This window comes from Narcine bancroftii, chromosome 1 (assembly GCF_036971445.1).
Source record: "Narcine bancroftii isolate sNarBan1 chromosome 1, sNarBan1.hap1, whole genome shotgun sequence".
Classification (NCBI taxonomy): domain Eukaryota; kingdom Metazoa; phylum Chordata; class Chondrichthyes; order Torpediniformes; family Narcinidae; genus Narcine; species Narcine bancroftii.
This window is the reverse complement of record NC_091469.1, coordinates 118426557-118440750: the sequence shown is the minus strand read 5'-3', so window position 1 is coordinate 118440750 and position 14194 is coordinate 118426557. Positions and strand designations below refer to the sequence as shown.

Genomic DNA, 14194 nt, shown 5'->3' with positions numbered 1-14194 from the left:
TTTTATTTCATACGTTCTTATGATTATTTCCCATTAGCCTTGAGACAGGTCAAACTCATATGCGGCTCTAACATTAAGCATGCTTGATTAACTTTAGTATCTGATACAAATATTGTTTTGATTATTAAAAAGTACTTTTATATTAATTCTTCTGCAATTTCCTTGTCTATTCTTCACCCACTTTTCCTCTCAGCAAAACAAAATGCATTGTGCTAATTAATAAAAGGTGCATAAATGTTACGTACTAAAACTGAGTTGTTCTAACAACTAGAAGGAATGGATCAAAGGTGAATCTAAAGGGTGTTTAATTGAATGACATAATTTCCTCCTCCCAAAAACTAGACCAGATTTGAGATGCAGCGAGTGGTGGTATTGATCCAAATTGACACCCAAAACTTATGAAGGACCAATAACCACCCAAATGATGAAAATCAATTTCATTGGGCTGTGCCAGAATTATTAATGGACTAAAAGGTGCAATGTGGCATTCCTTTATGAAAACTGACAGAGAACCTAATTCACATTTATACAAAATATCAAATCAAGTTTTAAAAAAAATAACTAAAATAAATTATTTGTCTCCTAAAAATTCACTGAAATCTGGCACGACTTTTACCTAAAAGACATATTAAAGTTCTGAGCATTGTGGGCATTGACTGTACTTAATTACTCTTGAGAATTCAGGCACGAGTTGGCTTCTTGAACTGTTGCAGTTCACAAAGAAGAGGCTTGCTAGGCCATTTTAAAGGACATTTAAAAAGTCAACCAATTTCATCTCAGACTGATTAATAACAATGAATTGTAACTTTTCACAGCAACGTGAAAAAAGTTAAACTTTTATTTAATGCAAGTACAGTAAAACCCATTATCTGGAATTCAAGCAAACAGCAACCCCAAGCCACCAGCAAAAAATATTCAAGGAAGATAAATAAAAATTAAATAGTTTAAAATTGTAAATGTTCTCTGAAGTTACACATTAACCTTTGGTGAAGATAGGATAAAATATTCAGCCAGTGGAGTGCCTTGGTGTTGTTTGGCTCTGAGCAGCTCTTTGAATAAATTTTAAATAAAGTTGTTTGATATATATCACCCAGGATGAGGAGCTTTGCTCGTAGCAGCTGTTTCAATAGTTGTATTTGAATAAAATGGTGACACACAGAATGAAGAGCTGGTTGATGCTGCTCACCACTGGGGTGACTCTCTTAAAAGTGTCTCCTTATCCCTGCTTAGTAAGTCTTTATCTTTCTTTGTATATTAAAAAAGTATATTAGTAAGGGTTTATCTAAAACTTGAAAGGGGGGGGGTTAATTATGATGTTATTGTTTGTCTTTCGGGCAGCTCCGTGGAGGGGGAGCAACCTACAGATGCAGTAGTGGTTAAATATTTTCAAAGAGTGTGACTGAAAATAAAGTAAAATTATTTAAGGTTTACTTCAGTGGTTCTCAACTTTTTTCTTTCCACTCCATACCACTTTTAAGTATTCCCTATGCCATTGGTGCTCTGTGATTAAAAAGGGATTGTTTAAGGTGGTATGTGGGTGGGAAGAAAGTTTGAAAACCACTGTTTTAATCGTACCTAACTGACACGTTATGTGCACAGTTTCATCACTCCAAAGGAAATGGTCCAATGACAATATTTCTTAAGCAAATGATTTCAGTAACAATTGGGTCTAGGGCAGTGATTCTCAACTTTCCCTTCCCACTCACATACCACCTTAAGTAATTCTTTAACTAATCACAGAGCATTTAAGGCATAGGAATAACTTAAAGTGGTATGTGAGTGGGAAGAAAAAGGTTGAGAACCACTGGTTTATATATTCATGCAAGTGAATTTTGTTCAATGTAAGTACAGTATAGTATTTTTGTCTTTTAAACTGTTCATTCTTAATGCAGGTGTATTAGTTAGGTATTGTAAGAGTGAGTCTCAAGCAACTGAAAACCCGCTTATCCAGCATCTACCAATCCCCGTAGGTGCCAGATACCAGGGGTTTTACAGTACTTCAAATGTTACTTCTTCACAAGCAAGTTGATTCCAAGTTACTTTTACCTTTAAAAAATGTAACTGCTGCAATGGCAGCAATTCAGCTGGTGCAGACCCAGTAGAGTGGAGAGCAAAGACAAGCAATGCTCCACATGGTCTTACTGCCTAGACCTAATGTTAAAGGCTTTAAATGGCCTGTTAAATGAGCCAACAATGTTTTTATTTAAATCCAGCAACCACAAACTTTGTACCCAACATGGCAGTGCCTGTACGGGGCAGAATACCATGAGGAATTACAGATTCGAGGAGAGCAACAGTCCAGCGCATGGCACCAAGCGGAGAACACTCCTCATTGAGAAGGAGACCCTACAGGATGGTGACCATGGCAGCAGACCAGCAAGGAGCTCAGCGGCTGAAGGTCTCCACATAGGCTGCAGGCTGCTGGCAACTCCCGATTGACAAGACTCACACAGTCTGCAGGCTGCTGGAGACTGGCTCATGGGAACGAGATATCGGAACCAAGATTTGAATGGGTGCTTTTGGCAAGAAGGGCTCCCTAAGGGCCTAGGGAGCTGAAAAATTCCTAAATGATTGGAGGCTTGGATTGCCGATGGTTTGAACCAGAGGAAAATCCATGGTCACTCGCTGCCTCTGATGGGACTCTCTTTTGCTTTTCTTTCTTCTATTGTTAGGAGAGCCAGCCAATGCTCACGGTGACTCTGTTTGCCTTACAGCAGACAAATGTTGAAGTCTAGCACATATATTACATTTCAATGTATTATTACATGACAATAAAAGGAATCTTTGAAGTAATGAATAATTTCTTCCAATACATTTTTCTGTGCAATATCTACAGATGCTGGATGGTTTGGTCACCATCATCAATTTTGGTTTTTGACTGTGTAAACAAAGTCCCATAAATATACAACATACGGTGAATGAAGGAAGGCATACTGTAAAGTTTGGCAAGAAATTAACTGATCCATAGTTAAAATATTAATATTCAAACACAAAACGATACTTACCGATGGGCACGGAGAAAGTGTAATATTCCCGATGGAAGCTTTCAACTCTTCTAATGTGTGGTTAGTATCATTGTTTGGTTGAATGGGCTTAATTTGCACATGGAACTTTTTGGGTTCCTCATCATCAGAACCTGAATCACTTGATGAATTAAAATTATTTTCTTTGGCATGTTTGCATCAGTTAAGGGAATGAAAAGAAATTCAGATTTATGGTTTGTAGCCTAAAATAAAATTTAAGTTGAAGATATCTATCGCTCCGAGGGTAAAATGACCATTCGTAAGGCACAGCTCAATCACTTGTCACTTTACTATCATACAATGCATTAATAATACAAGGAAGAATGTTAGCATCACTTCTTATCAAATGTGATGCCTATTTTTTTGCAGATGAAAAACCTTTCAAAAGACTAATAAACTTTTAATCAATATAAAAATCTAGTGATCAGAAATCTGGTATAAATCAATTAAGCAAGGTTTAATAGAAATGAAAGCAGGTAAAATGTCACAACTTGTGTGAGTTTGCCAAGACCAGAGAGATCTGTAGCAACCATATCTGCAATGACTGCATCTTCTGCAACCCTCTCAAGAGCTGGAATACCAACTACACAGCATCAAGGAAGACAAAATTACCTGAACACCTTAATCCATGAAGCTGTCATTCCTCTTTGGTCATTTAGTAGCCTGGATCTGAGCAGGATGTGACTATGAATCTGGCAATTCTAGAGACTTAACATAAATCTAGGTAAGAAAGTAAACTATGAGGAAGACATCAACAGTCTGCTCAAGAATACAGGCAGGTGGAGAAGAAGGGGGCATATGGAGAAAATGATAATGCACTCTGATGATAAGAATATAAAAAGCACATTTAAAACAGCAAGAACATGAAAATGCTGGAATAGCGGGGAGTTTTGGTGTTGCAGTTCATTAAATCAGAAATGTAAGAATGCAGCAACACTAAATAATTAGGAAGACTGAAAATAAAAGCAAGGAGGTTCAAATATAAAAGCAAAGAAATTGTGTATGGTTTTGGAGAAAACTGAAAATGTCTAGTTTTGATCTCTGTATTTCAAAGGGATAAATGTGCCTTGGAAACAGAACAATCAATGACCATGTGCTGCAGTGTTAGCTCACACCATTGCTCTCGTGCATTTGTGCATGTGAAGTGAGGTACTTGCAGGATTTTACAGAAACTTAATAACTTCTACTCTGAAGGCTGCTGAGGTGCAGTCCCATGTCATTTACAATTACCAAGGAGCAACAATCCCCAGTTCCCAACTTAGATCAGCTACATTTGTAATATTTCCAATGTCAGGATCTCTACTGCTGCTAACAGAGACCCAGCACAAATTGCTCCTTCTCACAGTTGGAGAGAGAGCAGTCCAAAGACCTGGTCTATTCAGTCCGGAGAGCTGCTCAAGGACATTTTGCAATGTTTTCTGTAAATCATGTGCTATGCTGCTGTATTTTATTCAGTTCTGGATGTCACACTTTAGGAAAAAATGTCATGGCCTTAAAGAGGGCATTTACTAGAGTGGCACTAATCATGCAAGTCTTCAAAGAAGAAAGAAAATCTTGTTCTTCTGATAGCAAAGGCAGTTAAAGGAGGTTCCAGCATAAGTGTTTAAAATAGAGAAATAAATTGACAGAATAAATAACAAGAAATGAACCAGAGAATGTAGATTTTAAGTATAACTGGTAAATGAATTAAGGGAAAAAATGAAATAGTACATTTTTATCATTTGGAAAGCTTTAACTGAAAGGATTATGGAATAAAAAATACAATTATTTTTTTAAATATAGAATTGGGTACATTCCAATTGAAGGACAAGCTTTCTTCAAAGTTGTGTTCCAAGAGTTTTAAGATTATTTGAAGTACAACCAAGAAATTAACATTCTGTACAGTAATCCTGAAAATTTTGCCTATAGTTAAATTGTTAATTCTGATTAATTTTAATCTGAATAGTCATTTGTTAATTGACATGCACAATATATCAGAATAGTTTATTTGCATTATACACTTCATTAAGATAATCTTCAACATTCGTTCAAGTAAAGGATATTATTTTGATTCACTTCTGGCTTGATACAGTAACCTTCCTCATCCACCTCTGGCACATTCTATTGAAGAAATATAAAGAGTTAACTGATAACTACAACAAGAAACATCTTTATTTCCACTTGGATCTCTTCCACTTGCTATCAGAGCATTAAAATTAGTACAATCTGTGCAATCTATAAAACTAAATATCTCTAAAATATGCTGTGCAATAAAACCAACTTGAGTTAAAGATAGGTTTTTTTAAAAGTAATGAAAAATTGAGTCATAAACTTTATAAAAACAAAAACAGTTTCTTGGTCAATAGCATAAAGTAGACTTTTTGGTTTAGAACACTCCCTACAAGAGGAGATCACCAGCAAATATTTTTGTGCTTTGCATATTCATTCTAAGTAAACAAGTTTTTTTTAATTAAATGTCACTGATTGCCTTCAACATCTGGGACAGTTCTTCCATTCCAATGAGATGGCTGGGACCTTGTGTCCTGGACTATGTTGTTTCATTCACCATAGTCCAGGGTGCATTTTCCTGGTGGGAGAACTAATACAAACGAGAGACTGAGTTCCCAGATTCCCTTGCTATCAAAACTGTTGTTTTAACTGAATGTTTGTCAATGTGCTTATCATCACAAACCTTGAAAATATTACAAAAAAAAAGAAAAATAAATCAAAAGATGAAAGACACATATATTGTCGATAAAAACATTTGGCTTGATTAAATCATTATTTTTTTAAAACATCCCCTTTTCCTGGTAGCCAACTTCTCCTATTCATTTAAATAGGTTACCCCCAGTTCCAAATAATTAACATTCTCATATTTTTAAGTTGAAGGAGTTGGAAAAATCGACTACTCATTTCCTGTAACCTTCATTGTCACGAGGTCCGGCAAAAGTTTCAGAATGAACCATAAGCTGAAGAAATTTTTATTTTTAAATTTTTTTTCTGTAGTATTTTGAAAACCACAAAATCAAATTAACTCTTCCACAAGCAAATCTTTATTTGCCTCTTCTGAAACATTTAGCGACACCTGGACAGTTCTTCACCTCCCACAACAAGCACCAATATACATTCAAATTCATTTAGAAATCTCATCTTCAAACCCAAGTTACCACACAATATAGCAAAAGAAGGAAAAATAAAATAATCTAGCTCTTACTGCTTATTTCCTATTATGTAGCCATGGAATATTTATGGGTACAAAAGTTAAAAAGTTAAAATTTGAACAAAAAGCAATTTTGCCAGAAAGTTACTGAAAAATTGCACATGTAAACTGGAACACCTTTTTGTGAGATATTGGCAATGGGTAAAAATGAAGTGAAACTTAAATTACCATAAATCTGCTAGATTTGCATGAGATCTCCAAAAATCAAATGATTAAATTGCACTTCCTTCCTTACACCTACACACTTGGCATAATTTCCTGCTCTGTTGTTTGTTTTAACCCAGCAATAGATGAACAATGTTTGATAGCAGTTGAGTAACATTTACTAAATTAAATTCTTAATTAAGATAAATATACTCAGAATAAAACGCTCATAGTTTGCAATCTATAGTGTAGTTAATGTGGTAACTACTGTATTTTAACAATGATACAAACTTCTGCAGGGTTGTTCTGACAACTTAAAAACAATATACTACTTCTCATAATGGTCCTGCAACTGTTATGAGATTTCTTATTTTGCTTGTTTTACTTACAACTGAATCAGCATCTGGAGATTCCCTGTTGGAGGAATAAAAGTTAAATTATAATTACTGTGAATATTCTAATCATGAACACAAAACTAAAACTAAATGGGGTCTACCCTCAGTGCTTCAATAAACAACAACGTTCTGCAGACACCTTTTCAATTCTGCGCCCCATTCCCACGCTGACATGTCTGTTCATGGCCTCACGCACCATAAATCATGGGAGGGAAAACACCTAATATTCCATCTGAGCACTCTCCAACCAGATGGCCTTAACATCGACTTCTCCGGTTTCCACTAGCTCACTCCCTGTTATCCCTCTCTTCCCCATCCCTCTGTCTTCATTCCTTCATCTCTCCATCCCATTCCCTCTCCATTTACACAGCCATCCCCCCTCTCCCTGATAGCAACTAAATCAGCTTGGCTTATCCTTATTGGAGAGTAGAAGAATGAGACATAAAAAATTCTGAAAGACATTCACAGATGACAGCAGTCTCTTTTCCCTCGGGGTGGGGGAACGACTTAGAACTAGGAAGCAAGACTCAAGATTAGGGTTCCAGCTATGCCTGCCTTTTCTTTGGCTACATGAAGATATCCTTGCTAAAGGCCCAAGAGGCAAGGCTCCTCAACTCTTTTATCGTTACATTGACGACTACTTTGGTGCTGCCCTATGCACCCAGGAGTTTGTCAACTTATCGACGATGCTGCTAACTTCCACATTGACCACAAATTCACAGGGTCCTTCTCAAGCAACATTCTCCTTTTTCTCGATCGCACTGTCTCCATCTCAGGAGACAAATTCTCGACAAACAAACATAGAAAATAGGTGTAGGAGTAGGCCATTTGGCCCTTCAAGCCTACACCGCCATTCATTTTGATCATGGCTGATCATCCACTCAATACCCTGTTCCAGCTCTCTCTCCATACCCCCTGATTCCCCTAGTCACAAGTACTAAATCGAACTCTCTCTTAAATATAGCTATGGAACCGGCCTCCACCACCTCAACTACACCTCTTCACACCATGTCCCCTGTCGGATTTTATTCCTTTCTCACAATTCCTCTGTCTCTATCACATCAGTTCCCAGGATGAGATCTTCCATACCAGATCAGTGATGTCCTCTTTCAAATAACGTGGCTTTTTCTCTCCCATAATCAACTTGGCCCTCACCCGTATATCCTCCATTACTGTACATCTGCCCTGGCCCTCTCCACCCTGACACACAAAAATGACAGGATTCCCCTTATCGTCCCCTGCCACTCCACTAGCCTTCGTGTCCAACACATCTTCCTCTGCCACTTCCACCTCCTACGTGATCCCACCACAAGACACATATTTCTTTCTCCTCCCCTCCTTACTTAAGGACCACTCCCTCCGTAACTCCCTCTTCCACTCCTCCCACACAACCAATTGTCCCCTTGGTACCTACCCCTGTGACTACAGGAAATGCTTGACCTGTGCCCTCGTCCTCCCTCACCATCATTCAGGACCCCTAACAGTCCTTACAAGTGAAGCAGCACTTCACTTGTGAATCTTCAGGGATCATCATCTACATCTAGTGTTGTTGTCTCCTCTACATCAAAGAAGCTGGTGCAGACTTGGAGATTGTTTCGTTGAGCATCTTGGCTCTGTCTGCTATAATTGTGTGCATCTCCCATTTCAATTCCCCATCCCATTCCCTTTCTGACATGTCCGTCCATAATATCATGCACTGTCAGACTGAAACCACCCGTAAATTGGAGGTACATCACCTCATCCTCGATCTGGAAACCCTTCAATCGGATGGCATTAACATTGACTTCTCTGGTTTCCATACCACCACCCCCTCCACCCCCCCCCACCCCGCCATCCTAATCCCCCCTCTCGCCTTTTCTTCATTCTTTCTCTCTCTCTCCCCCTTTTCCTCCTGTCTCCTTTTGGAGCCAAAATCAATTCTCACCTTTCCTCTTTTCATATCCAATTAATACCTTTTGTTTGTTGGTCTGGACTCCTCCCCCTCCCATTCTTTCACCTTCCTCTCTTAGTCCTTATTGAGACACCTGCCTGCTTTTTGCTTATATCCTTAAGGACTCAGACCCAAAATATGGGGGATGTGGATGCTGCCAGACCAGCTGAGTTCCTCCAGCATTTACTGCAGGTTTTTATTGCAATCACTGATTCTACAGACCTCCGTTTTTCACCACCCTCAAGATTAAAGTCAACCATTTTCAGCAAAGATGGGAGTGCACGGTTAGTGTAGCGATTAGTGCAACACTGATATAGCAGCAGTGACCCGGGTTTGAATCTGCTGCTGTCTGTAAGGAGTCTGTACATTCTCCCCATGTCTCTGTAGTTTTCCTCCAGGTGCTCCAGTTTCCTCGCATGTTCCAAAGGTGTATGGGTTTAGGGGATTAATTGGTCACAAAGGTGTATTTGGGTTACGTAGGCTCGTGGTCCAGAAGGTCTTGTTGCCATGCTGTATCTCCAAATTTTTTAAAAATGACAAGAAACAACTTTTCTTTATAGAATTCTTTGCATAATGAATTGTAAATTTTAGAAATTCTCTAAATCAGCATGCAGAGGATTTCTTTAGCTTGGCAGGATTAAAGCTAAGGGTTAAAGACTTTGGAAACTAAAGATATTAATAGATATGACAACTGGGTGGGAAAGTGGACGAGGTACAGTTTCAACCATGAACTTATTGACTGACAGAACAAATTCAATGAGCTGTAAGATATATTTCTATTTCCTACTCTACAATAAACTGCTGACCACTTAAAATGCAAATAAACATTGAAACATGAACTCACACTGAATCTGTATCTTTTTCTCTTTTTATTCGTCCAGGTATTCCAAATGTTTTTCTTCTGGACTTCTTCACCCCTGCATTACAAACATCATTTTGCAAATTCAATCCAAAAATCAAAAACAGTTTCACTAAATTCTAAAAACAACACACTGGTCTCCTCAGACCCGTGCAACAGTTCCAGCTCAATCTAGTTTTAAGATGTTCTTGCCAAATAAGAGAATAATTTATTTTAACAATAGTTTCCCATGTCTCTCACACACATCTTCTGCCATCCATCCCCATTGTAGTTTTTTTTTCCTTTTCAGTGGATGTCTAAGGGGTAAGCTGGGAGTGAGAACCTGTGAGAAATGGTGGAGAGAGAGAAAAATAATGGGTAGGTACCAAAAAGGAGAGGCAGACATAGAATGAAAAACATCTGTAAGTTGAAGAAAGATAAGAAAAAAACCTTGTCCTATGTTCCTTTTAGTATTGTTGTCAGCCCCAATTTATTGCCATGGTAGAATTTAGATGATGCTATGCAGAAAATGAATAAGGAATTAGGTTCTTGATGAGTAAGAAGTGGAAAGTGAGGGATTACAATATATTGTTGCAAAGAGAAATATTGATTACAGAAAGAAGTCTCTGTAAAGGTGAAATATCTAGCTCTGTGAAGAGCAAGAAAAATTGTTGATAAAGATTTTGACAGCAATTTTCTAACTATATTATACATCTCATCAAGATCAACAATGCATATGTATCATGGGTCTTCAAACAGCAACCTTATCAAATGCAGATTTAAGTACATTGTTAAACAATGATAGACACAGCAATTTGAATGGTCCAAGGAAACTTCTTTGCCTTTGAAAGAGTGTGGTGGAGAAAGAAATGGATTTGAGAGAGCAAGAGAGGTAGGTAAAGGGAGGAAGAGAAGGAATGCAGACAAATAGAGAAAAGTAGTTGGCCAACAAAAGGATGAGAGCGGGGGGAGAGGTGAGGATGAAAGCATGAAGATAGGTTGAGTAGCAAGAACACGGAAAGAGGGAAAGAAAGGTAGGAGAGAAGCAGGCAGAAAGCAGAGGGGAAGGAGAGAGCAAAAAGAGCCTAGGGAAAGAAGCAGATGGAAAAAAAAGGAGAGCAACAAAAGAAAGGGACACACCATGAGGAGAAAGGGCAAATAAAAGGAAGATCATAAAGGCAGAGGGGAGAGAATAGAATGAATCGGAGGGAGAGAATGAAGTAAAAGAGGAAAGGAGAGGAGAACAGAGTTGAGGGTATGCAATATTAATACATTAAGATACTAATATATTAATTTGTGATCATGTTAATCATTGGCAATTATGATCCACCTTTAAATACAATAAAAGCAAAAGAATACCTTCCAGAGCATTAGTTACGTTGTATTCTTCAAATTCAACAGAACCTGAAACAAGGAAAAGAATGACAATATTTCAAATCAAATTTTCTCCATCATCGTCTTCCCCGACCTCTCTTCATATCTCCCATCTTCATTTTTCCAGTATCCTATCCCCTCATAGCATCTCCCCAGCCCCAGTCCCATTTTAACGTCTGCTCTCTCCCCTTTCCACTTTAGTCTTGACAAAGGATCCTAACCTGAAACAATGACTGGCTATTTCTCTCCATGAATGCTGCTTGCGCTGCCGAGTCTCTCCAGATTCTCATTGTTTGTTCTAATCTAGTCAACCTATCCAGTGAAACTTAGAGTAAGCACAAGGATGTTACTAGGACTGGAGGCTGTCAAAATCTTTATCAACAAACACACAATACTGGTTAAGGAGAAGTTGGATAGGCTAGATTTTTTGTTTCCCTGGAGGGGCGACTATAGACAAAATCATAAGGGGCATGGTTAAAGTGAATAGTCATAATATTTCCCTAGGGTAAGTGAATTGATAACTAGAGGCCTAGTTTTAAGGTGGTGGTAGTTTAAAAGAAACCTGAAGGACAATGTTGGCCAATAGAGTGTAGGGGGAGGGGTGGGGTCTGTATATGGAATGAGTTGACAGAGGATGTAGAAGAGGCATATATAATTTGTACAAATATGAGAATGGGAGTAGGTAAAGGTCAAATGGAAATGAGTTCATGGTTGGGTTATCTAAAATTGGAAAATTCAATGTTCATGCCATTGGGTTTTAGACTGCCCAGGAAGGAGATGATATCTAGTTCCTCAAATTTACTTATCCTAGCAACAGATGAAGCTGAGTACCAACATATCTGCATGGGAGTGGGGAGGAGAATTAAATTGGTTGAACGAGAGCCAAGAACTTGTGCTCAACATCTAGAACAAGACCATTAAAAAATTACAACTAAGCTTATCAAGAGTAATGATAGGAAACATTTCTTCACACAAAGGATACCACCTGCATTCGGTAATTAATGCTTGGTCAAATGTTAATTCCAATTTTCAAACTGAAATCTAAATCAGAGTTTTGTCCTGTTACAACCCAACTATGATATCTTTAATTAGCAGGATAAGGGCTGACGGGTTTGATCTTATCCTCTCAGATTATTTCCACTCCACAAATATTAGGCCTGCATGTTTATGAGGTAATTATCTGAATGGACAAACAAGTTTAGGTATAGTACTTTGATCAAGCCAGAAGATGGTGGGGAAGAAGTATTAATGTTTTCAAAATTTTACTTTTTTCTAAAAAGGATATAATCTTAAAATTAGATGCATGTTTACATCTAGTGAAATGTCAATTATGTTAAGTCAATCCAAGTCAGAAATTTTTAAGTTCATGTCACATTCCAGAAACTTGAGTTCAAAATCCCAATTCACAGCTAACAGAAATACTGTAATATACTGCATAATTGGAAATGTCATTCTTTATATGAGATTATAAATCTGTATCAATTCTAACCATGTCAACTTGTGGTGAAATATGTCAGTGTGTGCCCAAAGGATTTATTTTTAAAAGCACAAGGAGTGTACACCATTGTCTTGATCAATGCTTGTGTACAATATCAAACAGACTATTTGGTTATTAGCCTATTGTTCTTTATAAGACCTTAGTGGGCACAAAATGACTGCCAGGGTTCCCATGTTATAACAGGTCAATAAACAAAGTGCTTAATGTTGATAAAGTGCTAGAGACATCATATAAATATTGAAGGCACTTTATAAATGCAAATCCCTTTTATAAATGTATTTTAATAAATTATCTAGATTATTCAATGTGAACCACTACAATTTGATAATAATCAGATTAAAGATGAATAAACTTGAAACAAATGTGCACTAATATATAGTGAAAGGAAAGGAAAATATATTTCAGATTACATTTGAATTGTCAGTACTAATGTGGCATATTAAAATTAGGCAGTGTTATGAGCCCAGGGATCCCCAAAACTCAGCAGCAATAGATATTCACCAAGACAAATGGTTACTTAAACAAAAGTGGTTTTTAATTATCTTTAAACATGAAAACAGAATCATACTTTAACTTATCACTATTGACTTAACTAACCTAACTACACCCCCTTCTAATTCTAAGCGCATGTGTATGTAATGTGTGTCAGTTCAGAAAAGTTCTTTGATTCAGAGACTAATCTCACCTCATTCCTCCAAGTTCACTGGTTGCAGGGAATTCTTATACTGTGCACAGAATTTAACATTTCTAAAGTTCACCAGGCTTTGATGCTTGAAAGGTAAATGATTACCACTCAGGAAGGTTCTTGTCATTTTTCAGAGAGAGAGAGATTAATTGTTCCAGGACACCCACAACTGATTTACTTCCATCAGCTACTTCAGTGTCTTGACGAAGAAACTTGCCCCCTCAGGGTTCTCCAGATGATAACCTTTTTCTTTCAGGTCACCACGGAGTTCCTTTTTGTTTCTCTTATTCCAAGTGAAACATTAGACAGCCAGTCCTCTCCTCTTGCATGAACCTCAAGGGCTTTGGCCAGGCTAAACCAAGCACTCACAATCCATCTTCCAAAATTGGGTTTTCCACAAGCTTGCCAGCTTGTCTTGTTCCAGTTCCAGCTGCTGACTGTAAAACTGTAGAACCGATCTCTGAGTCTCTCTCTCTCTCAGAGAGAAAGCTTCTTTGACTCTCTCTGCTTGCAAAACCACATGACCCTCTTAGAACAACAAGTTCCACTGCAGACAATCTGCGACTCTAACAAGCTCTTTCACCTGCTGCCTTTTTGCAAACAATAATCCATTAGTGAAGTCTCTTGGGCACTCTCCAAAGCTTCTGTAAAGACTGTTGGCCCCGACAGGTGTAGCATTGGGGCAGAGCTCCAGAATTTAAAATAAGATCTGTTTTAAAGTGTTTGGATGTTACCTACACTAACAAACCCTGCCCCAATTTATTTCCCAAAAAACCTATCTACATTCTGTCATAGTACTAAAACTTTGAAATCCAATCATGACATTGTCCAGTAAGCAATAAATTGACCTCTGGTCACAATCTTTTTTTAAAATGTCACTTAATAAAATGGTGACACCATATTATTGATTCTTTCCAAAGGCCATTTTTGAAAGAAAAAGTTCACCTTTCAAGTTTTTTTTTCCCCCATTGGTTTCCAGGTAGATTCCATTAAATAAAAGGCAGCATGTACCCAAATATAAAATGGTGCAGATCGTGATACTCATTTCTTTGACATAATGTCACTGTAAACACTCAATTCTGGCAAAAGTAAGTTTTAAAAACAGCTA

The 14194-nt window shown here is 37.7% G+C and overlaps 1 protein-coding gene across 10 annotated transcripts in view; it reads right to left on the bottom strand.

The window, feature by feature from the left end:
- Positions 1 to 14194, bottom strand: part of fcho2 (FCH and mu domain containing endocytic adaptor 2) — a 241038-nt gene that overhangs the window by 131826 nt on the left and 95018 nt on the right. For all 10 annotated transcript variants that reach the window (XM_069937031.1, XM_069937066.1, XM_069937035.1 and 7 more), the window contains 5 exons: positions 10889 to 10933; positions 9536 to 9608; positions 6756 to 6780; positions 5066 to 5123; positions 3006 to 3175 (listed from right to left, as the gene is read on the bottom strand). In XM_069937031.1, the coding sequence (XP_069793132.1) occupies positions 3006 to 3175; positions 5066 to 5123; positions 6756 to 6780; positions 9536 to 9608; positions 10889 to 10933 (371 nt within the window). The remainder of the gene's footprint in view (positions 1 to 3005; positions 3176 to 5065; positions 5124 to 6755; positions 6781 to 9535; positions 9609 to 10888; positions 10934 to 14194) is intronic.